The sequence below is a fragment of the Rhopilema esculentum genome, chromosome 7 (assembly GCF_057945365.1).
Source record: "Rhopilema esculentum isolate cy_ngs chromosome 7, ASM5794536v1, whole genome shotgun sequence".
Taxonomy (NCBI): domain Eukaryota; kingdom Metazoa; phylum Cnidaria; class Scyphozoa; order Rhizostomeae; family Rhizostomatidae; genus Rhopilema; species Rhopilema esculentum.
Window position 1 is genome coordinate 3,529,779 of NC_142821.1, and position 27,872 is coordinate 3,557,650.

Here is a 27,872-nt window from a genome sequence, read left to right on the forward strand (position 1 = left end):
GTAGCGGAGGCAGCTGAGGCCCTAAGGAAAAAAATGAGACAGACCCCTATTTACGCACTGCAAGAAAGTCCTATCCAACACTGTAGAGCATGTCAAACAAAATAACAAGATAAGAAAATGATAATGTTTTCCTTAACTAGGGGGAGCCGAGTAATAGAAGCTTGAGTTGAAAAACTTTAAAAGTTTTTGAAATAAGGTGAACTTGAGCGAAGTCTTAAAAACAAGGATATGAGAATAATTTGGGGCCTTTTTTTGGCCGGGACCCTTAGTTATCTAGCTAAAGTGGCCTAAACTGCTTTACGCTACCGGATTAAAAACTTTATGAAATTTTTACGAAATTTTTATAAAAAAAATTTATGAAAGTTTAAAATACTTTATGAGTGAAGCGATTTGGAGAAAATTTCTCACAAATGATAAAAAATACATAAAAGTATGACTTACTGTTTGTTCTTTGTTGGTAATTTTGTCGAAAGTTTTCCTTTTAGTCAAACAAAAAGGATTTTCTTCAATGTGTGGATTCTTTGCTCCATTCATGCAAAACGTACAATGCCAGGGAGTTTCGTATTCTAAAGCTTTAGCAGGGATGACAGGGTTGTGACACTTCTGGTGATACCCTTTGTAAAGAACGCAAACATTGAATTAAGATATCATTTTTATTCAAATTGAAAATGGATTAGCAATTAAGCATATCTGATAAATAAATGTTTCATATGATAAACATTTGAACATAGTAATAGATCAGGAAAACTATGTCAGCCTTTCATTGGCTGTTTTGGGAAATTAGGTAGAAAACCTGCATCTTAGTGCAAAAGAGACAGGCAAGAAAAGTATCATATACCATATACAATTAACAATATACAAAAGAGGTAACTAAACCATAATGTCATTAACCCCCAAGGAATAATGACCGTGAATTGAATAATGTTTGGGTTATTTTTCTAAATATAAAGAGGAACAACAATTTTTGACGACCTCTTCTCAAATTTTGTCAGGTACCTTTTTAAAAATACAATTATAAAATATGTTATCCACAGCTTGATTTTTTCTTATTATTCTAACTGCGTTGGCCGTCCTTTTCTTCGTGAAAATTCGTTAGGTTACAACTGTTTGCCATGACAACTATCATTGTTATCATGTTATGACACAGGTTGAAGCAAGAAGATTTTCTTTGAAGTTTAAACAAGAAAACTGTAAACAATAAGGATTTTCAAAGGAAAGAAAATTAGTCGATAAAAAATAAACAAGCTGTTGTTAACCAGAAACCTCCTCTATATTGACAGTTCGTAATGTAAAGTTGCAAGTTCAGATTGATGGGGTACGGACAACCAGGGGCGCCTACACTGGGAGGGGGCTGAGGGGGCAGCTGCCCCTCCTGCCCTCTTCGAAGAGGGGCAGAGGGGCAAGAAGTGCCCTGAAATATACGACATCCACGAAAAGATTATATAATCTTATCAATAATTGATGTCCACTTTAACCACTCTCGTTATGTTGATTTCCATTTGACAATCTTGCAAAGATGATAACACCAGCACAAAAAGGCAAAGGTTGAAAAGTTTGTCTGTGACAAGATGGGCCACAAAAGGAGAGCGGCAAAGAGAAAAGTAGATACAGAACAGTCTTGTTCCCTTAGAAGTACTTCAGGAGCCTGAAGAGGATAAATTGGTATTAAAACGGGCAATATCAAAATTTTACAACCAGCCCATTTATAACAGCCATGACTTTTAGAAAACCAAGCATTGTGAATAGTGACAAGGCCATTTAATACCCATTTAATTTAATCAGCCTTTTCTCTACGTTTAGAATTTTGATGGTAAAAAACCCAGTTGTATGGGTGGCCCATATCCATTAACATTTTAATATGTTACCACCATGTTATTAGAAAAATTCTACAATTTGCCCTTAGCACTAACACTACCCCTCCTGCCACAATCTTGTGCAGCGTTCCTGCGGACAACTGAGTCCATTAAGGCCGGGCGCGATTTGGTGAAAGCGAATCAACAAATCAGCGAATCGGCGAACGCGACCAGTCGCTCAGTAGTGCAATGAGTTGAACTACTCAGCGAATGGCATTCGCAGCGAATAAGCAAGTTCAATTTTCGCCTGCTCCAATATGCATTCGCGAAAGTCGCGCGACAAGAGCGAACCAAGTAGAAACCGGCCTAAATGACAGCGCCATCCCCTGTCTAGTTATTTGCAGAATAATGATAATAAGCGAATGTAAGTAGATGGGTATGCTCGGTAACTATACGGACTGGGGAAGCCAAATGCCTTGACTCATAACAGCCACACCCAAAGGCATCAGAAGAGTTACGACGTATGAAGAGCAGCTTCAGCTATTCAAGAGCACAAGAAAAAATGCATAAATCAAAGTACATAATGTAATTTCTTTATGTTTATCGTGAATTCATTTTTTCCTATCCCTGTGCCTGGGTTGTTACATGAACTTGAAAAGTTCTTTCTCTCCGTTTTCTTTTCTTTTGTATAACGTCACTGGAGAAATACAGAGCATCAGAGCATTGTCATTCTAGGTTACCAAATAGCCTAATTTCTATCAATTAACTTGAGCGTGTCGTAAACTTTACCCTTTCGTTAAGCTTGTAAATAATTGAGAGTAAATATTCATAAAAGTACTAGCTCTACACCCGCCACTTCTACAATTTGGAGAATGAAAAGGACAAAATGATGTAACGGAGATGTAACGGGATAAACAGTTAAAACGAAGCAGAATGTATGAACAAGCTGTAGGACTCTGAAAGCTCCTATGGCTTACACTTTATTCAGATTTTAAGGCTGTGCTGTGCTGTAGGGAATTTCTAGAAGCCACAGACAAGGCCACACCTACAGCCACGCCCTATATTATTGCATTTGTGTTGAAAGTTCTCTGTTGGGTATATGAAATCAGTCAAGCTATTCACGGACAAAAAAGATTGATAGAAAATTGCTTATTGACGGAAATTCATAATGATATAGTGTTAATTCACATTTTCAAGTAACAACATCGCTGAACGAAACATATACGTGCTTAAGGAACGCCGGAGGTAGGGGGCGCAGGGGGTCAACCGCCCCTATTGCCGTTTGATAGGTGGGGCCAGAGTGCCTTGGCTTGAAGCGGAACATTTGTAATAATAAGAAAGATGAATTATCTTTCAGATGCCCTTCTACTCAAGCCTGCCCCCCCCCCTGGCGCTTGGTCGTTCCGGCGTCCCTGGCGTGCTCGTTAAGGGGGACTGTGCCCGCCAAAATATCTCTCTTAATTTTGACAAGGGAGCTTCCACTTACTAAAATTTTAACGAATGGGCTCCCACATGGGACCAAGAGATGAAGCTAAGTGAATATTTTTAACAAAATCGATCGTTTTATCGAATTCCTATTATTTCCGCTCATTTTCACGTTTTGTAGTGGGAAAAGTAATAGCGGAAAATAGAGGATCCATGAAAAGGCAATAAGAATAGCTAATAACGATTCTGAATCAACTTTTGAACAATTCTCATAAAAAATTACAATATATTGTGATAGCAATATAAAAAAATTAACGAATTAAATCCATTTTCTATTGATGAAATATCTTCAATAAATGAATACCCGCACAACTAAGAACTTCCAATTTTAAGGAAATGCATGAACTTTTAAACCGTGTCACAGTGATGTAGCAAAATATGGAACTCGATCCTCAACGAAAGAAAATAATCCCCAACTTTACAAATAATTGAGAAAAAACAATTCAAAGTATTTATCGTTCAATTGTACTTGTGCAAGCAACACATATGCACATTGGTTGAGTTTCATTTAAACTAGCTTTAGTGTAGCTAGATATTTTACCAGTTTTAGATAAATACCTTTTAATAAAGACGGTCATCACTTCTGGAACATAACGGAGCAAAATGCGTTTTAAGGGGGTTTTCAGGCCTCGTTCTCCAAAAAAGTCGGCGCGACTACATTCATTTGACAACAAGTAAAAAATCCTCGTTTTTATGACAAGACAGGGTTCAAAATTACATTTTACAGTAGCTCAGCCTCAGCTTTATCTTAATTTGTCCATTGCTTTTGACAAGTTTTAATGCTTGTGTTCTTATGGAACTGTTTTTATAAAAAGAGTGTACTAAAGCGACTCGGTGAATCGCTTTATCGGCGCTTTATCGAAAAAACCAACAGTTAAAGCCCACGTAAAGCTGCAATAATACATATATATAAAAACACTTGCACGAAAAATCACACAGTAAAAACTCCTTGTTATAAGAACGAGATAATTCCTCTCGAGGCCCAATGTTCTCTGGACACCTTGGAGCTCGTGTGTTTTTAGTGTTGTTTTTGCTTTAGAATTGCCTTCTCTGCAATTGCTCTAAGACAACCAAATAACAGTTTTGCATGATTTTTTTACCAAAACACATTGCGTTTTACCTTAGCTTTCAGCCGAAACCGCCCATGTTCTTATGTTCTTCGGCCACGCAAGCCTCGGTGCTCTTCTCTCGTTAAGTGTGTTATATTGAAATAGGATTTTACATATGATGGTTACATAATCAATAGATGCTTATCCGACCAGGCTATCGCTAAGGGAGATATTTTGTCTCAATAAAAGGAACCGTGAACTGTTGTAATTGATTTAAACGTGACCGGGAATATTTGTACACAAAGCACTTGAGGTGAGATGAAATAAAACAATGTAACTGACAGCCAATGCAAAAACCTTAGCTAACTAACCCTTCGTCGTGTTATTTGTGAAATCAAGCTGCTTTAATGAATATGAACAAAATAAAATACAAGCTCTCCAAAAATATTAATCCTATATTGAAAACCCAGAGAGTGCTAAAGTTTGGACACTTCACTTTACATGAAATTTCGGAAACACATGCAAATTCAAAAACTAACAATTTTCAGCTGCTCTCAATCAGAAGCAGATTATGCTTTTCTCCTAGTTTGAAAAATCTAACAAATTTCTGATACGATGGTGCTTAAAAGAAATATTTCATGCTTACTTAATCACACGCTGAACGAGTGGCTTGTATCTCCGTCACAGAATGGTTCGCCCGTCATGCATGACCTTTACTTTAGAATGAAAAATTGCTTACATACAAGAATTTATACAAGTCAAAGTGCAGATTGTTATTCGCATGTATTATTAAGACACATACCCGTCACTTATTGAGTAAAAAACAATAATCGTCCGTTGTACTTAATAATTTATAATTCACGTGAGATATTGCACAGGTACCGTCTACAAAGTTGCGAGTCCCTTGATAGGCAACTAAACCAAGACCAATTTATATTGTTTATGGTGGTGATAATGGATTGTCCCGATTCTATAACGCGGCATTTCTGAAAACCATAATCACTGATTGTTAAGATTTTTTTCTCTCTGTAGAAGACGTCGAATAAGCAAATTTTACCTGCCCCAAGCATAGATGGTGGGAAAATGCCAACAATGCAGGGATCACATCTCGGGATATCAGCTCATTTATAAGAGATGATAAGAAGAACAAAATCAGTATCATGATTTATTTTCTCAAGACCAAAAATAGGTCTTCCCAGTCTATCATTTTTTCGGATAAAACAAGGCACATACTTATGATCAAAATCTTATCGTTGATGTTAAAAAGATATTAAGAATTAAGAAAAATATTAGAGAAATTTAACAGTTCATTGCATCCCTTGACCAAATCAAAGGAAAGAAGGTAAAAAAAGAATGGCGTGATGCGGAAAATTATAAAAATGGCAAATTGAAACAAGATTGTAGATTTGACCATGGCAAACATTTCAATGTTGCGCAAAAATTTCGTTTTTAGGGGGTTATTTGAAGGAAAACCACCATTAGTAATTCAAGTAAGTTGGCTAAAGTTAAAATGAGTAAGACTCACTAGACTTTTCATTTACACTGAAAATTTGAGAAAAAAAATTCTTGGACCAAATTTTATTAAAAGAGAAAACAGAGAATCCGAAATACTCTTCAAATTGCCATTGTTTTTCATATTTGACGAAGATGCCAGATAGTTGTTTCTTATAACCAGTTTATCTTTTATAATGAAATAAGTATACACTCATTTTTTTTAATAAGAAACTGGCTAATGACGCGAGGACAGTCAGAAAAAACTAATGAACCTCAGTACTCGAAGCAAAAAAAATGAGAAACTACTAAATCGTGAGAAAACTGATAACAACGAAACTTGGTTAAATCCAAGAACATGATTGCCCTGTTGGCCTAGAGCATACTTTCCATATTTAAATACAGCATCGGAACGGAAGCGAATCTCTTGACGTGATAAAAAAGGTCACGAACATTTCATAATATCATTCATGACGTCATAATTAAGAAACTCTTAAGAAACAATGAGTATTGAAATTTCCAGAACATTAAGAAACTGGAGTACTCAGAGACTGGAGTAGATGTGGGAAGTATATTTTTATCGCTTGTGTCTTAAGTTCTAGACCAACATGGCAATCTTTTTCTTGGGTTTTACAAAATTTCGTTGTTCTCAGTTTTATCATGATTTAATAGTTTCTTAATTTTTTTGCTACGAGATCTGAAGTTTCTTAATTTTTTCTGACTGTCCAGTACTCGTTTCTTGTAGCCAGTTCCTTATAAAAAAAATGAGTGTACTTGAAGTTTATCCCTAGTGCGGTAGACTTCCGAAAGTACATCTCACAAAAACTTCTTTCCTTGCTAGTTCTATATCAGTTTTAAAGATCCTTCTTTGCTTTGAAAACCCATGTTTTATGAGTACAGCAAATCGTGCAAATTGCTTTCAGCGAAACCTCCAGTTTATGACCCTTCTAGATATTCGAAGCATGTGACTCATTCTTTGTGCTGATTAATTAACAGGGTCAATCCTTCATGCAATGTTTCAAGAAAATAGAACATTTTCTTGAGTCGTCGCAAGGGCAATCAAATTTAGATGCCAGTCCCGTTTACACGCTGTTATTTTGACTTAGCAGTTTGATTCGTGAGATGAACATCGTTTTGATGAATGCCAGTAACAAATCCAAGAAATATAGTTGAACCTATTCCTTCTGCGTGCTTAATCCAGATATTGATGTCATCAGTTGCTGATCCTTTTTTTTAAATGTTTTTCTACTGGCCAAAAATACTTTCCATGGGATCTTTCCCACAAAATAAATACTCCTTGAGAGTTCTCTCTCGAGAGCAGTTTCCTGTTCCTGAAAAGAGGGATACATCTGACCCCACCAACTGTCGTCAAATTGCAATCAGTTCCCTCATTTCTAAAGCAAATAAGACCATAATCACCAAACTACTACTCGCACCTCTCAAAACCAACACACTCCCTTTTGACCACAAGTATGGTTTTCACCAGGTGAATACAGGTGGTCTTCCAGCTTATGCTACTCATCTTTGGCCCTCTGCCTTTAGAACTCTTTGATGAGAGTAGAGTTATCACTCTCGACATCTCCAAAGCCTTTGATCGTGTCTGGCACAAAGGTCTTATTTCGATACTCCCCATAAATGGTCTCCATCCATCCCTTATAAAATGGATTGACAGCTTTCTCTATAGCCATTAGAGTCGACGGCTACTTCTCCAGTTTCTACTCAAATAATGCTGGTGTTGCACAAGTTTCTTTCATATCTCCTGAATTATTCATCTTATTCATAAATCATATTAACTTCCTCCGCTACAAGTATTCATTATGTTACTGGTGACATTTAATCTGAGCTCTCCTGTCTCCTTCTACTCTCAACATAATTCTGCTATCAACATTTCCTTCAAAGAAATATTTCAACTTCATTTCTCACCGATGACATAGCAAAGGTGGTAAAGACAATCTAGTTAATGGTTTTCCTCCCGTCTTCATGAATGGTACCGATTTGGACATATCTACTTCCTTGTCACAATTAGGCCTTTCTGGCTCATGCAACAAAACGACTTTTAAGCATAAGAAGGTACCAATATGTTCAGAATTCAACCGTATAAGATTAAGTTTCGAAGTCAGTATATCTTAATCAATGAGAATCAATCAATTTACAAACTGTTGCTCTACGTTCACATCTTGACAAAGGCGAGGTTATAACATAGAATAAAGGCTTCCTGGTACCTTATTTTCTGTAAAACATCATTCTTTCAACTCAGTATATAAGATTAAATCAATTTACAAAACTATTGTTAAACGCTCCAATTTTTTATAAAAACTAGGTTGATTATGAAATAGAGGCTTCTGGGTACCGGCTTTGCTCGGTTTTTGCAATCAGCGTATCGAAATTGATCAAATAGAGTGGTTCTTGAAAATTCCCTCGATGGGTGACGACAATCCCCTTTGCTCGCCTGGTCTAAATCGTTGTTTCCCTTCAATTGCGTTTAAAAATGGGGCTGCTTATTCCATATCTTCTTCGGAGATATATGGAATTTCGAACTTCGGAGAGTCATTTCCAGCTTGGGGGCCTTTTTCAGAGGAAATAGGTATTTTTTAAGTTTAACATTTACAAGAAGACATTAGTTTTAGGGGGTTTTAAAAAGAAGGTATCTTACTAACAAAATAAACATTGCGTGAAAATAAAACGGTAGTGGCTTCAAGCTTTCCAAAGTTCAGAAAAACTTGTGGTTTTGAAACACATTCTTTTTGGGACAATCAAAAAGTCTACCAAACAAAGAGAAGAATTCTCGGAATCTATATGAATTTACGATAAAAAACAAAACAATAAACCATCTCGGAGATCACGATGCCATGACACAAGTGGGGCTAAACCGCAATTAACCTAATAGTGGCTTATATCATCGAGACTTGTAAATCCTCTGCAGCTCAAACAAGGTCCGTTGTTAATCAACACAATTCAGATTTTCATTCTAAATATATTCCTCTCTATTCGAAAGAATTTTCATGGCTAAAAAATAAAAGAGTGGCCTCTGTCCACCATGAATTTTGTCACTTGTTTGCCCCACCTGAGGGATTGGAACTTGCAATAGGACAAACGATAGAATTCCATCATGGCGTCGTGAACTCCAAGATGGGTCTGTAAAGCGTATGTGATCAACATTGGTTTCCTTGACTTATCCAAAACAACGCTTTGGAAATAAACATTTTTCATAATATTTCCTTTGTAATTCTTTATAGAATATGCAATTTTATTGAGCATGTTTTAATCAAGTTTAAACTATTATTGTACATTGATTACTGTATATAAATGTACAATAAATAGAAATAATTGCGAAACGCATATATTCTGTATTTTACCGCTGACATTTGGAGCTGTAATATCAGAAAAAGGACGATCAACTTTGGCATGTGACACACACAACAAATGATATAACTTTCATGTATATATATCTGAAATTTGGGTTGTTTACTAGCTTAATACTTTGTTACTAGACTTCCTAAAACCAAATTGCAAAGAAAGTGGTAAAACAGAAGTTTAAACCGAAAGGTCAGAGAAATCTTGCGATGTGCTATTTTTAGACATCTTTTTTCGTTGTTTTGTATTTTTTTCTACCTAACATTCGGCGGTAGTTTTAGAACACAGAGAAGCTATCTTGCTTAGAACACTGAGAAGCTATCTTGCTTATCGAGCAGTCTCCTGCCCCTTCCTCTCGATGTGACCCCACCTCGTGATTCCTACGCCTGGAATTGCAGAGAACATGGGTGATTTGATGAAGATTTGGTCACAGAACATTCTTATTCTGTGATGTCAGGAACATTCATGACGTACAAAACCGTACAAACGTTTAAAATGTCCTGAAATCTATTGAGGCACTTTTTATTTAAGAAAACCAAATCTCAAGCTAGAGCACCAAGGCCTACCATTCAAGGTCTGTGGCCACCATCCACAGAAGTTTCTGCCTGTATCTCTAATCGAAGGGTTCTACTTACCGATTGAGCAGGAATCGCATAAAACGATGTCGTTGTGCGGTGTTGTAGAACCTTCTTTGCACACCACACAGACTATGTCCGTTGTTGTTTCATTCACTGCAACGAGAATTCGGCAACTGTTAACAAGATTGGTGGATTCGGCAGGCGGGGAGAGAAGACAAATTTAGCAGCATTGACCTTCAATGACGGTGAGACCACCCCCGTTAGACCCCTGATGCGGACTCTTAAATGGGGATAAATCAAACCATCTCCTGATGCGGACTCTTAGATGCGGATAAATCAAACCGTAACTGCTGATAATCCATAACTCCTGATGCGGACTCTTAGATGCGGATAAATCAAACCGTAACTGCTGATAATCCATAACTCCTGATGCGGACTCTTAAATTGGGATAAATCAAACCATCTCCTGATGCGGACTCTTAGATGCGGATAAATCAAACCGTAACTGCTGATAATCCATAACTCCTGATGCGGACTCTTAAATTGGGATAAATCAAACCATCTCCTGATGCGGACTCTTAGATGCGGATAAATCAAACCGTAACTGCTGATAATCCATAACTCCTGATGCGGACTCTTACGTCATACTCCGAATTTCTTAAGACTGTATTGTTAAGGCCATCGCCTTAAGACTGTATTGTTAAGGCCATCGCCTTTTCAACCTGTAAACAATCTTGAAAGTAGCGAGGGGTAGAAATTGTTTTGCATACCATAGAATGCCAATGCCGAAGATCTCTTGAGATCAGTTTGGTGACAGTGATTAGTCTAGTTCATTTGAGTTCTTGGATAGTGGTAATGTGGTAAAAACACGCTGAAATGGCGAAAATAGGCCTAATTCTAGCTGCGAAGTGATTTTGTTGTGAGAATCCTGTGTGCTGATTGGCTTAGAACATGGTAGCGAACAGAGCTCTCAGCCAATCAAAGTTTGACCGCTATGATTATCAAACTACCGTTTAGTGGCGTCGGAAGTATTTATCGTGCGTAACTTTTTAATAATCATTGCTTCGGTATTTGCAAGTTTAACGACAATTTGTTGCTTTCCTACCAAATGTTCAAATCTTTTAAATCAGCAGTTACGGTTCGATTCATTTGGAAACGGAATGGAAAGAGTTATTAAGTGTCATCTGCGTACCTTCATCTGTTGGATATTTCAGACGTTTTGAGGCAAGATCTAACGGAAAAAGTTACGCTTATTCTGACTGCTAAGCAAGGGCGGCGCCAAGGGGGTATGGAGGGGTAATTAATTACCCCCCATTTTTTTCAAAACGTAGTCTACCTTTTCCTTCTAAAAACGGATTAAATGCGCTAGGTAAAGCACTGAAATTAGGCAAAAGAGCGTGGTCCCACTGGCCAGGCCCATTACCCTCCCACTCTGCAGTAGCTGACACTGTCACTGCGAAGTGCCGATGTGATACTAAAATCTGCGTGGCAACCAAATCTGCGTGGGCCCACATGGCCTGTGCTTAATGCACACTAAATCTTTGTTTCGGATCTGTCGTGACTGAAGGGACATGGTGTGAATTCGGATTTAATTCGAAGAATGGAAGAGGAAAGGGGAGAGATGAAAGGAGGTTGTTGAACGATGGATCCAGAGCCTCATCTCTCCCCTTTCCTCTTCAATTCTCCTTCGCAATTCCTTTGCCATTTCTTCATCCTTTGACTTTGAGGCTCTGGGTAGAATTACCGTAACCTTCACTGGCCGTTAAACGGAGGAGGGGGAGGGGTAATAAAACTTCGATTCCTACTTCAACGACTCCAGATATAGCGTTGAAGTTAATTTGATTTAAGACGGTGCTCCAACTGTGCATGCAAACTACTTGAGAAAACTTGAGGAAATGAGAAAACATACAGGAATGGCATTTTCACATCCTGTTTCAAATATCTCAAAAAAGCATAAAAAACACGGAATAGTCAGGTGTAGAAGAATCATTTTTGCGAATTCCAAAAGTGTGAAAGTGTAGTGTATATTTCCAGAAAATGTTTGACGGGGGATTATGAAAATTAACGCGTAAAGACGGGAAGGAACGACCGCACAGCAACGAACGCAGAGTTGGAAAATTGCGACAGGGGGAGGGGAGGGGTAGTAGGGGGGATATTTTTGCGAAAATGTCTCGCCATTTTTCAAATTTCAACCTAATCAAAAGCTAGATACTGGCAACGTTATCCCATTAAATCTTTCTGTGGCCGATGCCCATTTGGAAGCTTGTTACGAATATCTCCACCACAAAATTTCCATCGGAAGTGTTGAAAACAAACAAAACACACATGACATATGGATAAGCAATGTGACACGAGGGGTAGTCAATAAAACGGGTATAACGGCTTTGGAGGGGGCGTGGTGGGGTCAAAATGTTCTCAGCGTGCTGGATGGTTCTTAAATGAATCAATTCTATGAGAATGTTGAGGTTTTTTTGCGTAAACTGATTTCGGCCCAAAAATTTCAGGCTTTCAATTGTCACAAAGTATCAACTCCCAGTCGGATAAATTTCAAGTAAACTTATTTAAACAGTAATTCCAGCTATGAAAATCATGTTATTTTGGTTTAACTCGCCTTTATTCATATTCAAATTACATTTAACCAAATCTAGTGGAATTACCGTGATTAATTCTATTCAACAAAAGCTTCTCAGAAGGTTTAAGATTTCAATAGGCTATTTAGTAAACAAGAATTTGAAAGACACTACATTGTGAAAAGGATTTCACTTACTTGGCCTACAATACAATCATTGCAGTTTTAGGCGTCCTGACTAAAAACATGCTTTTTAACATTGCACAGAAAGTAATAACAACTTACCACTATGAACTTTGCTAAATTGAACGCCGTAGGTAGACCCATCATCGAACAACAAACGGCATTTCGACTTTCTGTAGTTTATTGACAAAATCTTTGCGTAGTACAGCTTACCATGCCAATCCGCCAGTACGACATCGTTGACTGAAAACGGAAACGAGGGCTCTGTCATTCTCGGTCATGAATGCAAAGATTGATGCTGCGGCAAGATGTCACGTAACGGCAACATGTTGTCCCAAGCATGTTGCAAGCCAACAAAATTTAATTATATACGAAACTAGCAGAGCGTGACTGTCACCTGTTTTGACATTAATTATTCCAACTATGGGTCAAGGCTTCCTTATAAATAGTCCTCATCTTCTCAACAGATTATTCTGTGTTTGAAAAAAGCAAATATTAAAGTTTTCGCCTGACACGAGTCCTAAGGTGAAAACGAACTCATTCTGTCTACATAGCAAGCTGCAAACTTACAACCATATCAATAAATTCAGCGCCTACCCCTTCTTTATATAACAATTGTAGGCTTTGCTCTAAAACGTGTCATTCTGTTTCTTGTGCTACGTTTTGAAACAAAATTTGTATCTTTTTCCCCAAGAAATTCGTTTGCCACGAGACCCCATGACAGTCCTGAGACCTATATTATAGTCAGGGCTGTTAGCCAAAATGTTGTGCAAAATCGCATACCAGCATGAAACTTCGTCCACAAGGGTAGTTTTGGGCGCTGAACAAGATAGGATGCAGACCCCAGCTGAGAAATGCCCCAAAATGCTATTTTTAGATTGTTGTACTTGTTCCCAGGCCCCAAAAGTGTTTTTTGTAAAAATACTGCTGCTAGTTGTGATACCAGCATGAAAATTAGAAGAAATGGGGCAGTTTGGTATTCTTAAAAAGATAGGATGCATACCCCAGCTGAGAAATGCCCCCAAATGCTATTTTTAGACTGTGATACTTGGTCCCAGGCCTCAAAAGCGTTTCTCTTAATAATACTGTTGCTAGTTATGATACCAGCATGAAAATTAGAAGAAATTGACAGTTTGATATGCTCGAAAAGATAGGATGCAGATTCCAGCTGAAAAAAGCACCCAAATGCTATTTTTAGACTGTGATACTTGGTCCCAGGCCCCAAGAGCGTTTATCCTAATAATACTGCTGCTAGTTGTGATACCAGCATGAGTGAAGCCTTATGTGCTGATGTAGGTAATGAATCAGTTATGCGTGTTCCACTAATGAGCATACTGATGAAAGTGACAAGAGATGGGGGTACTGAAGCTTTTTGAGATGCAAGAAATTGGGAAGGGTCCTCAATCTTATGCGAAAATAGATGTTTCCTAATGATATTGGCAGCTTTAGAAAGGCAAATTCCATCATCCTGGTCATTCTCTAGACATGCCTGATAAATCGCGGTACAGGTTTCTTCCTTGGGTGTTAGGAGAACATTGTTTCCTTGCTTTTCTTCCTCGAGCTCTGGGATGTGATGTAAGATGTCATTCTTCAAACGAGTACTGTGCACATTCTTTACACTTTCTGCAGTAGCACCATGCGCCACAGGACGATCGCAAAAGAGCTTTTTGATACAGCTTAACTTGAATACGGAAATATTCTTGGAAGATTCTACCATGTCCCTAAGATAATCAATAATCTCAGCCAACACTGCCCTTTTTCTAATAGCGTCCTCTGTTTCGTGAACAGATTTTGTTCGATGAGAGCTTTTCAGACGGTTGTAAAGAGCGGCAAGGCATTGCTTGTGATATCGGGCCTCAACTGCTACCATGTCACCTTCGCTTAACTTGGCTAAGAGTTTTTCATCAAAGAGCTCTTTTACCGCGTCACGAGTGTTTGAGCGTTTGTCAAATTCACTTCCAAATCATCCTTTTCACAAAAAAAACACCTAACTTTGAAATTATCTGCGCTGTACCTTTGGCGTGTGCTAGGTGGGGCCTGAGCGATTTCAACATCAGCTGTTTCTTTCTTTTTTTCCTACATACCCTTTGGTAATGGTAGTCGTCATATTTATTTTTGCAACGCTTATGAAATTTTGCCTCATTTTGCAAAAGATCGCCAGCTAATACCTCGTTGCTTGTTAAGCCTGTCCTTGTATCAAGGAAAGAAGGAAGCTCACCAATGCCCTGAAACCTTTCAAGCTGTTCTGCAATGCTTTTGTATCCTAAACCTTTATCGGAGTGAGTGCCTTTCCTTGCTGGACATTCTAGTACCTCTGATGTCGTTTCTTGGCAAAAAAAACAACTTTCCCAATTTGTCTCCAGTATTTCTTTGCTCATTGAACTAGGTCTGGTCAACTCGCTATGGGGGTTAACCAGTTGAAATATTTTCTTAGACATTTCCACGTATCATTGTCCTATTTCTCAAAAAAACGTATATGAATTGTTTGCAATTTCGATGGCCCCATTGCTATTGTTAAACAAGACAATAGATCCTATCACTAAGGTAAACTTTTGAAGGAAATGGAATGAAACCATTACAACATCCGGTTCATTTACTGGGTTTGAAAAGGAAGGTATCAGATTTCTTCCACTAAAATTCTGTTCGACTACTTTTTTAAATTATTTTAGCTAGACTGCACAAAACCTTTATCAATATTCTGCAGGAGAATGAAAAAAGATTCTTAATTCCCTATGTAAATTTCCTTCGAAAACCAAAATAAAAGAGTTTATCAAAGTAATAAGGATAACCACTTCCGCGGACTTGGACCTAGGACAGCGGTCTAAAAATAGCACACAGGGGCAGTTCTCAGCTGGGGTCTGCATCCTATCTTTTCGAGCATATCAAACTGCCTTTTTCCTCTAACTTTCATGTCGTTATCACAACTAGCGGCAGTATTTTTACAATTAACGCTTTTGGGGCCTGGGACCAAGTACAACAGTCTAAAAATAGCAATTGGGGGCATTTCTCAGCTGGGGTCTGCATCCTATCTTTTCGAGCATATCAAACTGCCTTTTTCTTCTAACTTTCATGTCGTTATCACAACTAGCGGCAGTATTTTTTCAATTAACGCTTTTGGGGCCTGGGACCAAGTACAACAGTCTAAAAATAGCAATTGGGGGCATTTCTCAGCTGGGGTCTGCATCCTATCTTTTCGAGCATATCAAACTGCCTTTTTCTTCTAACTTTCATGTCGTTATCACAACTAGCGGCAGTATTTTTACAATTAACGCTTTTGGAGCCTGGGACCAAGTACAACAGTCTAAAAATAGCAATTGGGGGCATTTCTCAGCTGGGGTCTGCATCCTATCTTTTCGAGCATATCAAACTGCCTTTTTCTTCCAACTTTCATGTTGTTATCACAACTAGCGGCAGTATTTTTACAATTAACGCTTTTGGGGCCTGGGACCAAGTACAACAGTCTAAAAATAGCATTTTGGGGCATTTCTCAGCTGGGGTTTGCATCCTATCTTTTCGAGCATATCAAACTGCCTTTTTCTTCTAACTTTCATGTTGTTATCACAACTAGCGGCAGTATTTTTACAATTAACGCTTTTGGAGCCTGGGACCAAGTACAACAGTCTAAAAATAGCAATTGGGGGCATTTCTCAGCTGGGGTCTGCATCCTATCTTTTCGAGCATATCAAACTGCCTTTTTCTTCTAACTTTCATGTTGTTATCACAACTAGCGGCAGTATTTTTACAATTAACGCTTTTGGGGCCTGGGACCAAGTACAACAGTCTAAAAATAGCATTTTGGGGCATTTCTCAGCTGGGGTCTGCATCTTATCTTGTTCAGCGCCCAAAACTACCCTTGTGGACGAAGTTTCATGCTGGTATGCGATTTTGCATAACTCTCTCAAAATCTGAGGCTAACAGCCCTGACTATTATCCAAAAGGCACCCGTAGATCTGTAGTGACTCTACTTAGGCCTGTTTTCAGCTCAGACATCCTCCACGTCACTCTCATACACCCTGTTATTTATAAGAACAATTTTATAAGAACACGAGCCTCAAAATTGGTCAAAAGTTAAGAACAAATTAAGGACAAGCTGAGGCTGAGCTTCTGCAAAATGCAATTTTGAACAACGTTTTTTCTGGAAATCGAGGATTTTTAGCGATGTGTGGGTGTTGAATATTCAAATTTGTCAGCAAATTAAGGCTGTCTCACTCACTTTGTGGGCAAATGAGGCCTGTACACAACCCTAAAGCGAAAAAGCTAGCACTCGCACTGCTTACACCCTATTAGATTAAGAACAAATTAAGAACAATCCAGTCTCAGATTTTCGAAAAATCAAGAACAGTCAGCCTGAACGTAAATTTTCTGGTTCTTATAAAAAAAGAGTGTATTGCCATTCCCAATTTACTCGTCACCTTTACTCGCCCTTCCGATCATTTATTTTTTTCACATCATTCCTGTTAATTTTAGTAATAAATTTCTGTATATAAGTATGCTAAGTTACAAGCAATTTTAGTTCAGAGTTCAGTTATAATCAAGACACGCAATAGACACATCGCCTCTTCTCTGGATTGGTGCTCTCTGCACGTAAAATAAGAATCGCAGGGTTTGGAAATGACACGTTAATCAATGGATGGTTTTATTAGTGAACGAACGGCATCAAATAATCACAGAACAATTCTCGTTACACTGAAAATCCCGAGATTCACTAGTCTGGAAATGATTCCAAACCATTTCACCTACCAAAAGGCTAAAGTTGAACACTCAAAAATATTACGTGATTTTTGCGGTATTTTTATATTGTTTTTTGGTAGATACCAAATAGTTTTTTGATAGATTCGAAGTGTATAGGGTTTTGTAAGTGAATATCTGTGGACCTGGTTTTGCAATGGGGTCTTTTCACGATTCCTTTAACGCAATGGTAAATAAAACCTGTCTATTTGTGGTGGTTTTCTATCCCAACCAATTGAAAAAGAACACAGATTAGTAAACACCTGTTTATTTACGGATTTTGGGATTAGAGAAAACAGGTAAATGCCATTAGTTATTACAAGTAGAAATCAAGAACTAGCAGAGCTAAGGTCAAGGTCAAGATCGAATTCAATCAACGTTTTTCGTAGAAAATTCCAAATAGACATAAACTTTTGTGAAAAATCTTCCTAAAAAGCTGCCACTTAAGCATCGTTATAGTTATAAATGCATGACTTTTAACATCTTTAAAATCTTGGCAGTCAGTCACTCAGTCAGTCAAAGTTAGAGTAATTTGCCTGTTAGAAAGTCTCAATAGACTGTATGCGCAAATCTTTGCTTTCTAGGAAGAAAAAGAAGAGGTTGTCAGAAAAGTGGTCATAAGGATCGATTCTTTGCCTCGATTGCCATGCTTGAGAAGGCAAATTCCCTTATTCTTGACAAGATCTTTCTTGACATGAAGAAGAAAAGTTGGTTATGGATAGATGGCCCAAAACCTTTGTGAAACGGCGAGCTCTTAAAACATATGAGAATGGAAAATATTGATGTCAGACTGTTTTTTTCTAGAAAGGTGTAATAATTAAAAGGAAGAGCTGGACTGTTAATTCTGAAATGTATTATATTTCCAAAGAAGCATTAGTAACACAACATTGAGTGCTTGGATGAGCATGAGAGTAGGGGCAAGGTTGCTAAAAGTTTAATCTAATGACGTCAAAGATAATGAAGGCCAAAGAAATCAAGAGAACCTAATGACGTCAAAGATAATGAAGGCAAAAGAAGTCAAAAGAACCTAATGACGTCAAAGATAATGAAGTCAAAAGAAGATGCAAAAAATATTATGAAGGGCTTCTAATTAACCACTTGCACTTAATAGACTACACAAAGGGGTTAAGGTAAATATGACAGTGGGTTATATATATTGATGGTTTAATTCCAGGAAACCTCGAGTTAAAGAGGATAAGAAGGGGAAGTAGATACAATACTTATAATATGTTGCGAGCTGGATAAAACTAGATAAAACGCTAAGGAATGCTTATGAGTTACATCTTCTTATCTACATAGGTATGTTGGTCCCAAGTATAGAAGACAAAAATAACGCTTCTTCAGCTATCAATAATTCATTTGTCAATGATCTTTCAAGTTATGAGAGTCAATATGTACAAACGAATGTATTGAAAAAATTGTGATACTATCGCGAACACTCCCATAATATTGCGACCTCGCACCCTCTATATGACAATATATCTGGAAGTGTTGATGATAGTATGCTATTAGTAACAAAACGTACGAATTTAAGGCCACTAAAGCTAGAAGCGTACGTATATGGTTCTTCTGACCAGGAGCTGCTAGTACTGGAGCGTATGAATGCACAAAGCCTAAAACGTTAGTGTAAGGATCACTAGCCATCCGTAAACGTGCAACCTACACATCCTTGAACCTGCATTTTATCATTCAATTACACTTCATACTTTTCATGTTGCGAGAATAGACCCTACCTAGAGGTAAATGAGAAGAAGCATTCGATAGAGTACCACGAGAGGTATTTGTGCTGTTGGCAATCGAGAAAGAAGAACATTTCTACATAGATGGTGAAACTATCCTTGATATTCGGTGTCGGTCTAGGAAATATGGGGAAATGGTGAAAGGATTGTGAAAGGAAATACCTTCCTAGGAAGAACACGTAGGGACAGAGAACCGTTTACAGCTAAGCGAGACGGAGGGCAGATAAAAGTGGAAATATAAGATTAGAAAAGTCAACGAAAAAATTTGCAAGCCTATTTAAGTAATATAATTGCCAGGTGATGATACAAATGTAGATGCATCCTATGTTAACATATGAAAAATATGCGCTTTTAGAATAGCATTTTTCTGTAGAGTGAGATTAACATAGCCTCCTATTTGAAAACATTTTACTTTGCTCGTTGCAATATCAATCGAAGGACTATGGACCCATTTATCTATCTGTTGGGTAGGCGGATATATGAAACTGTCAAACCAGCAAAAAGCATGCATATTAAACACAACCCTTACTAACATCAATTACTGGGCATGTCTTATACTAATTTCTGGGTAGATTAGATAATGGAGCATCTGGTTTAAAACAAGACTTCATACGCTCAAGCTTTTAAGATCAATTAGTAGCTCAGGTCAAATCATATCAAAAAATACACCTGAATATCTGCGAGAAGGTTCAAGGTGGTAAAATAACTGCTTACTTGCTTTAAACTACAGCTTATTTATTCATTCATTTTAAAAAACGCTTTTCGACCCGTCAGTTAAAAAGCTATATTCAAAATACCTCTCAACCAGCTTCAAGAAGTTTGATTGTTCTTCTTGCAAATTGTACATCATCTTTCATGTTTGCACAATTGACAAAATTTAACAAAATATAAGATTATAAGAGATTTATTTGCAACATTTTAACCGGTTCACATTGGGTCACTACGCCAAGATCGTGAGTCTGGTACCCAGGGTAGGAAATCATTGCCCGAACCAAAGTTCAAATTTTTATGCCCCCCCCCCCAATACAAACGCTGCAAATTGCTGAATCTATCATTGGCAAAGACATGTTTTTCGGGCAAGCAAACCCCATGAACTAGATATCCTAGGAGATGGAGCTGGGGGGGGGGGGGGCAGAGAGGTTATATCTTTATGTACTGATCCGAAGATTGATCATAGAAAAATAACTCTCCGATTATGAGAGCAATAATAAGTCTTAATAATAATCGTCTATCGTCGAAGAGCGTAAAGACTAACTATCGAACTAACTAATACTACTACTCAAATCGTACAAATGCTACTTTTATACATTTTAAATGGAAAGTTCCAGAATAAACAAGAAATCACGGGAATTAATAGGTCAAGCAGTTACAAAGGAATGCCGCTTTACGAAATACAAAGGAATGACGCAATATTTCTATAATTAGTTCATTACGAAGCTTATTGTTCTTTTTTATTAAGTGTCTACTCAGCATGTCTAATATCTTTATTGTTTTTTCTGTCAATGCGTTCATAGTCGCAGCAGGATGCCAGCGTTCTAGAAGTTTCGAGTCGTTTTCTTCTGTCCATTCTCCCCCTCTTTGATGAAAACTGTCATCAAACACCACTATCCACTACTGAACTCAAGGGGACACAGTCTTGTAACTCCATTTTCAAAGCGTCAGCTATTTTGTCTGCCAACTTTAATCCGAGAACAGCTCCTAGCAGTTCTAGTCTTGGGATGCTTATCGATTTTAAAGGAGCAACTCTTGCCTTGGACATGATAAGACGAGAAGAATATTCCCCTGACTCGTAAACAGACTGTAGATAGGCAACTGCACCATATGCTTCACTAGATGCATCCGTAAACACATGGATGAACTGACTTGTTACTAATGACGTCGTCCTTAAGCATCTTGGAATTTGAATCAATGGCAATTTCTCCAACTCATGAAACCATGCTTTTATTTTCGTTACCACATTACCAGGAAGTTCATCATCCCAATTCAGTCCATGTAACCATAATTCTTGCATGATGACTTTGATACGGATGACATATGGCGAAATGAATCCCAATGGATCAAAGAGCGTTGCCATTTCCTTTAATAAAAAACGTTTTGTATATGTCGTACCTTCAGCTTGTTTGACAGACTTGTACGTGAACACATCTCGTTGAGCATTCCACACGATCCCAAGTGTTTTCACTGACGGTAATTCTCCAGCATCCAAGTCGATATTTTCTGCACGATCTGTCTCTGGGATGACCTTCAATACTGCTGTTGAATTCGATAGCCACTTTCTTGCATACATACCGGCTGAGTGCCAAAGTTCTGACAGTTCCGTGTATAGTTTGATACCTGCTTCGTCATCAGTCACTGAATCCATTGTGTCATCCATATAAGTTGAATCTAACACTGAGCTTGCAGCCATTGGCAATTCTTCTGCACTTCTTCTTGCATGTTCTTGTGATACAAATTGAGCTCCAAAGGGTGACGAATTTATTCCAAATACCATTCTGTTGAATTGTAACACGTCGGGCTCAGCAGTTTGATCCATGTTCCTCCACAAAATTCTTTGATACTGCCGGTCATCTGGATGTATTCCAATTTGTAAATACATTTCGGCTATGTCGCAAACCAAGGCAACTGGATGCTTCCGGAATCGCAAGAGTACTTTCACCAAATCTTGTTGAAGTTTCGGTCCTTGGTGAATTACATCATTGACAGACATGCCATTGTATTTTGCTGACCCATCGAAGACAATGCGCACCTTGGTAGTTGCTTTATCGGGACGTAGAACAGGAAAGTGTGGCAAGTACCAGCAATCTTTTCCAGATTCTTTGTCGACTTTTTCAAGATATCCCTTTCGTAGATATTGCTGTATAATCTCATTATAGCTATTACCCAGCTGTTTGTCTCTCAAAAGTCTCTTCTCCGTGTTTGCTAATCGGTTCAAAGCCATTTCGTAATTGTCATCAAGTTTTCTTTCCTTTTTCCATGGTATTCTAATTTCATACCTTCCATCATGGTATTCCAATGAGTTCTTCACCATTTCCAGTGCTTCAATGTCTTCAGGGCACATCAATGTCTTGTCTTTTATACTTTCATCCCCTTCAATCTCCCATAACTTTCTAATCGTACTGTTTATCTTTATCAATTCTCTGTCGTCTTTTGGTGACATCACAAAGTTGGTTGAAATAACTTGCCCATTGCAATCACCTACACAAGTCCACCCAAGAGGTGTCAGCCGGGCCACTGGTTCATTTGCTTTCCCCTTTACCTCTCTCTGTGCACAGTGAAGATCAGCATGGTCCACACCAATTAAGATGTCAATCGTTGGCTTTGGTCCAACACTGGGAAATTTGATATCTTTTAAATGCTTCCAGTTGTTTGCCATTTTTACCCAATTAACAGCTCTCAAATTGCCTGTAACTCGGTTGACTGTTAATGCCTGGATCTGCGTTTTCAGCTTTCCATCCAAGGACTCAAGTTGAAATTCAACTGGCATTGTCTCAAGAGAATCAGCTACACCATTAAGCATACTGACTGTTACATTTTGCCGTTCACCTTTCAAGTCCAGTTCTGTTGCCACATCGCTATTTAGATAGGTTTTCGTGCTTCCATCATCTAACAGAGCGTTAACCACAATCTTCTTATTGCCATTCTTTAAAACAACTGGAACAGTTCTTAGTGACACAAACTTTACTTCATCTTGTTTTTCTTTAGACAATGTTGAAGTATGGGAACTTTCAACTGACTCCCCCTCATGCCCTTTCTCAGTTTCTCTTGTCTTTACTTTGTCAACCACATCCTCTTTGTTCTTGTGAAGGAGACGATTATGTGTATCAGTGCACCCGTCGATACCACAAATTCGACTATTTCTGCATGCTCTTGCCAGGTGGTTGCTTCTCAAACACTTAAAACAAAGCTTCTGCTTCTTTGCAATTTCCCATCGCTGGTTCACTTTTTTGTTTTTGAAGGCACTGCAGTCCCATATCATATGATCATTTTGACAAACGTAGCATTTCCTCAAGAATTTCAACTTCTTTGATCGGTCATCTGCTCCAAAGAATGAACTGCTAGAGTTTTTGGGTCTTGTAACCATGTTCTTATGAAAGCCGTGAATTGTTTCTGCGGCTGCTACTTGAAATTCTGCTTCCTCAATAATAAACTGTCGCAGCGTTTCAACATCTTCATTCTTTTGATGCTCGTAAACCCAGCGCTTAAATCTTGACAGCATTTTCTCAGTCATTTTTCTCAACAACTTGTGGTACAAAGTTCCACTACCAAGTTCTTCTGTTCGTTTTGCTTCACGAAGGTTAGTAACTGCTACATCCAATAAGTCTGCGAACCTTTCTATATCTCTCGGATGATCTTCTCTGATAGGTTTGAAGTTGTCCAGTTCGTCCAGGTAGATCATCACTTTCCGTCTTGTCCCACCATATTTTCTTTCAAGTCTTTCTTTTGCTGCTTCATAGGCGAATGCTGAATGACCCAGACCATCAATTGCACTAAGCGCTTCGCCAGAAAGATATTGACGCAGTTGTAGTAGCTTGTATTCAGCAGTAGCAGGTGCTTGATCTATACAGGCTGTAAATGCTGCCTTCCACATCTCATACGTCTTTTTGTCCCCATAAAACACTGGAATTGACACTCGTTTTAGCTGTTTCCACAGATCTTGTCCAATATCTGCAGCTTTACTGTTAATATGCCTTGCACTTTGAGCCTCTTGTTCGTATACATTACGATTATATGCATTTACACAAGGTCTTTCTATCATAAAATTTGCCGTTTCATTATCAGCTTCTCCATGGTCCATACCAAGTTCCGTTTCGATCTCTGTTTCAAGCTGCTGATGACATTGCTTTGTCTTTTTTGAAGCTTCTTGTAGCTTTATTTTTTGGGCTGCCAGTTCTTGTTCTAGCCTGGTCTTTTCAGCTCTGTATTTTTCTTCCAATTGTTGTTGCTCTTGTCGCAGTATATGTTCCTTAGCCTGGAGCTCTTCTCTGACACGTTTTTCTTGTTCACGGGCTCTAGCTTCACTGACGTAGAGCTGACTCATCTTACTTGACACTCTTGTCCCAATGCTGGATCCATCTCCTTTGTGACTTGCGAGATACCCATTTGCATCTTTCATAATTTTTTCAAATTCGTTATTAATCTCTTCAATCTCGTTGTTGATGCGTTCTACATTCTCATTATCATTAAATTTTTCGTATTGATGTGATAGTTCAACAAGCACGTTGATTACCTGTTCTTGTTGATCAGACAGCTTTGCTCTCAGGCTTCGTACTTCATTTTGACTAGATAACTCATCTTCGGCAATGGACTCGATTAGTTGATGCTTGATGCGAGTGAACGATGATTTTTCCACAGCTTTCTTCCTTTTCAGTTTCGATATTTCAGCTCGAAAATTTATTGATTGTTCGTCTTCCTCTAATTCTTTATTCTTCTCTTTACGGCCCTTCTTTTTTCCAGCCATTTTCCTCTAATGATTATCATTAACGACTTGAACTTAACTACCCTCTGCTACCAAATTATGATCCGAAGATTGATCATAGAAAAATAACTCTCCGATTATGAGAGCAATAATAAGTCTTAATAATAATCGTCTATCGTCGAAGAGCGTAAAGACTAACTATCGAACTAACTAATACTACTACTCAAATCGTACAAATGCTACTTTTATACATTTTAAATGGAAAGTTCCAGAATAAACAAGAAATCACGGGAATTAATAGGTCAAGCAGTTACAAAGGAATGCCGCTTTACGAAATACAAAGGAATGACGCAATATTTCTATAATTAGTTCATTACGAAGCTTATTGTTCTTTTTTATTAAGTGTCTACTCAGCATGTCTAATATCTTTATTGTTTTTTCTGTCAATGCGTTCATAGTCGCAGCAGGATGCCAGCGTTCTAGAAGTTTCGAGTCGTTTTCTTCTGTCCATGTACAATGCCATTTGTGATGCGATGTATAGCGGTTACGGTGATGCATGACTCCGCTCCTCCTTTGCCAGTAATGCCCTATCCTTCACATTTACAATTACCCCAAATCTAACAGACTAGCCTTGAGCGAAAATATCATAACAAATTGGTCCCAGCGATGCCTCTACTTCTTACACTAACCTGAAAAATTGCGTGAATTTCCCAGCGCATCTTTTGCCATCAGCCTATTAAAAACTGAAGACACTGTCCAAAGAATGAGACAAAAACTGCTACCAATCGCTATTGATATTCCATGCTATCATCCAGACAGATGCGTTGCACATGAAGTGATCTTGAATCGGGAGAGTGGAGCGAATGCTTGAAGCAAACACAATCAATTTATTTCTCGTGACTTTTATTTGCTCAGCTTTTGATAAATAGTTGAGGTACTTTTTCCTGTGTGGTATCTCCTATTCAATACAGTGTTCCCACAGCGGACAAACAAGATGAAATGTAGGGGGAGAGAGGTCATGGCAACTTTAGATTGCTAGGGGCGTATATTTGTAGAATTCTGAAGGACATCTATCTATTTTAAAACGTGTAATGGACCCTCATAGAAACGTGTAATAAGCATTTATTGGCAGTGTTTTTAACATGGGCTCGTGTAACTCGTTTCGTGTAAGCCCGGCACGGTGGGGGTATTCTAATTTGGCACGAAATTCTGAATTCTAATTGCTAATTTGGCACGAAAGGAATCATAACTTCATAACTATTCGTTATGTGTTCCTAAACAGACAGAAACATTTTGGATTTGGAGGAGGCGGGAAGCAAAAGGGCCAAAAAATGATACACAATTTAGTGAGATTATTGTAGCGAGATTAGTCAGGCAAAGGTTATATAGTAAATAGTAAAAGTTTGTTCCAAATATTCGTATTTTCTATGAAATGTTTCATATAACTTAAAAAATAACGAACTCACAAAGTTTTAACAAACATTTTCATAATAAATTTTCAGAAATAATGAATATCAAGGATTTTAAGATGAACAGATAAAGACTAAATACTCTCAACGCCCGATGATTAATTCAAGCTTTCATTGGATTTTTTCATCAAATCATAACGTGAAATCATCAAAATTTCGCCCAAATAAGTTCACAGTATAAAAATATATATATTTTGTCATTTTCTATGCACTGCAACTAGCTTTGTGTTATTCTTTCAAAAAATATCGACACCACGTTCCACCTATCAATCTTAGTACTCCTTTGTTTTGAGAGAACACCATTTGGAAACAACTTATGACCAGAAGCAACTTATCTTGAGTTACAATCTTCAAGCTTTCAAATGCACTCAAAAACGTTTTGCATAAAAAGCATGCTCTTAATCGACAGAGCAGATGTCTAATTCAGAGCCTTAAAAAAACGAAAAATGATCGACTTTAAAATGGTTGCAGATGATACCATTTAAAAAGAAGGAAAAAACTTTGAATGAACATGGAGCGTATCCATGTCAAGGCCCAAGCTAGGCAGAAATAGGGCAATCTTGATAGTAAATCAAAAAACAACAAATGACAGTTCTCAAAGCTTTAAAACGAAATGCAGAAAAAGTAGTTTTTATCAGGATACGGGATTTTTATTACCTTTGCCTGTTCATTTCGTTTCTTTAATTAAAAAAAAAAAATTTGTTACTCAATGATAGCAGTAAGCAAAAAAGATTCAGGAACTTTTAGCAAAGAGTAAATAAAGGCCACCGAATAGACAATTTTTGATGCCCCTTTATCTTCGTATATCTCGGTATTCAAGAAAAGTATACACCTTTGGCTCGCTTTTCTTAGCCTGCCATTCAATTGCCATTACTTTTTAAAGTATCAAAGAAAAACTGAATAAACATACCTTAAAACGAGACGTATGGAGATGGCCCATGAAATGATGTAGCAGCCAGGCCAAAACATATTCGGCTGTTTTCAAAGGATTTAAATTAAAAAACTGGCCTTCATTTTGCAGAGGAAAGTGAATATGATCACATATGACTCCTGAAAGCATTTAAATTGTGAATAAAGGATAGTTTTTTTATAAAAAGAATTGTGCATGAATACAAACAATACTAAACTTCGTTCCAACGCCGTGCTTCAGGCAATAACGGTCAGTTTCATGCTTAGTGCAATTACTGGGCTTCAAGTTCAAACTATTGAGTTCCAAATTGTTTTTATCGATGTTTTAGGTAGTTACTTCCAGTTTCAGGCATACTGCAATTACTGGGCTTCAAATTGAAACTCTGAGTTCTAAGTTGTTTATCGATGTTTTAGGTAGTTACTTCCAGTTTCAGGCATGCTACAATTACTGGGCTTCAAATTGAAACTCTGAGTTCTAAGTTGTTTATCGATGTTTCAAGTAGTTACTTCCAGTTTCAGGCATGCTACAATTACTGGGCTTCAAATTGAAACTCTGAGTTCCAAGTTGCTTATCGATGTTTCAAGTAGTTACTTCTAGTTTCAGGCATGCTACAATTACTGGGCTTCAAATTGAAACTCTGAGTTCTAAGTTGTTTATCGATGTTTTAGGTAGTTACTTCCAGTTTCAGGCATGCTACAATTACTGGGCTTCAAATTGAAACTCTGAGTTCTAAGTTGTTTATCGATGTTTTAGGTAGTTACATCCTGTTTCAGGCATGCTACAATTACTGGGCTTCAAATTGAAACTCTGAGTTCTAAGTTGTTTATCGATGTTTCAAGTAGTTACTTCCAGTTTGAGGCATGCTACAATTACTGGGCTTCAAATTGAAACTCTGAGTTCCAAGTTGCTTATCGATGTTTCAAGTAGTTACTTCTAGTTTCAGGCATGCTGCAATTACTGGGCTTCAAATTGAAACTCTGAGTTCTAAGTTGTTTATCGATGTTTTAGGTAGTTACTTCCAGTTTCAGGCATGCTACAATTACTGGGCTTCAAATTGAAACTGTGAGTTCTAAGTTGTTTATCGATGTTTCAAGTAGTTACTTCCAGT

General features: G+C 37.9%; 1 protein-coding gene across 4 annotated transcripts in view; it reads right to left on the bottom strand.

Annotated features, from left to right (window-relative positions):
• Positions 1-25,722, bottom strand: part of LOC135683907 (uncharacterized) — a 36,734-nt gene extending 11,012 nt beyond the window's left edge. Inside the window, exons 1-4 of one of the 4 annotated variants that reach the window (XM_065199296.2) lie at positions 25,075-25,722; positions 12,605-12,745; positions 9,808-9,903; positions 442-614 (exon numbers count right to left, since the gene is read on the bottom strand). In XM_065199296.2, the coding sequence (XP_065055368.2) occupies positions 442-614; positions 9,808-9,903; positions 12,605-12,745; positions 25,075-25,114 (450 nt within the window). In that variant the 5' untranslated portion in view covers positions 25,115-25,722. The other 3 variants (XM_065199295.2, XM_089109198.1, XM_089109197.1) reach the window with 3 other exon arrangements.
• Between the last annotated feature and the right edge of the window lie 2,150 nt (positions 25,723-27,872).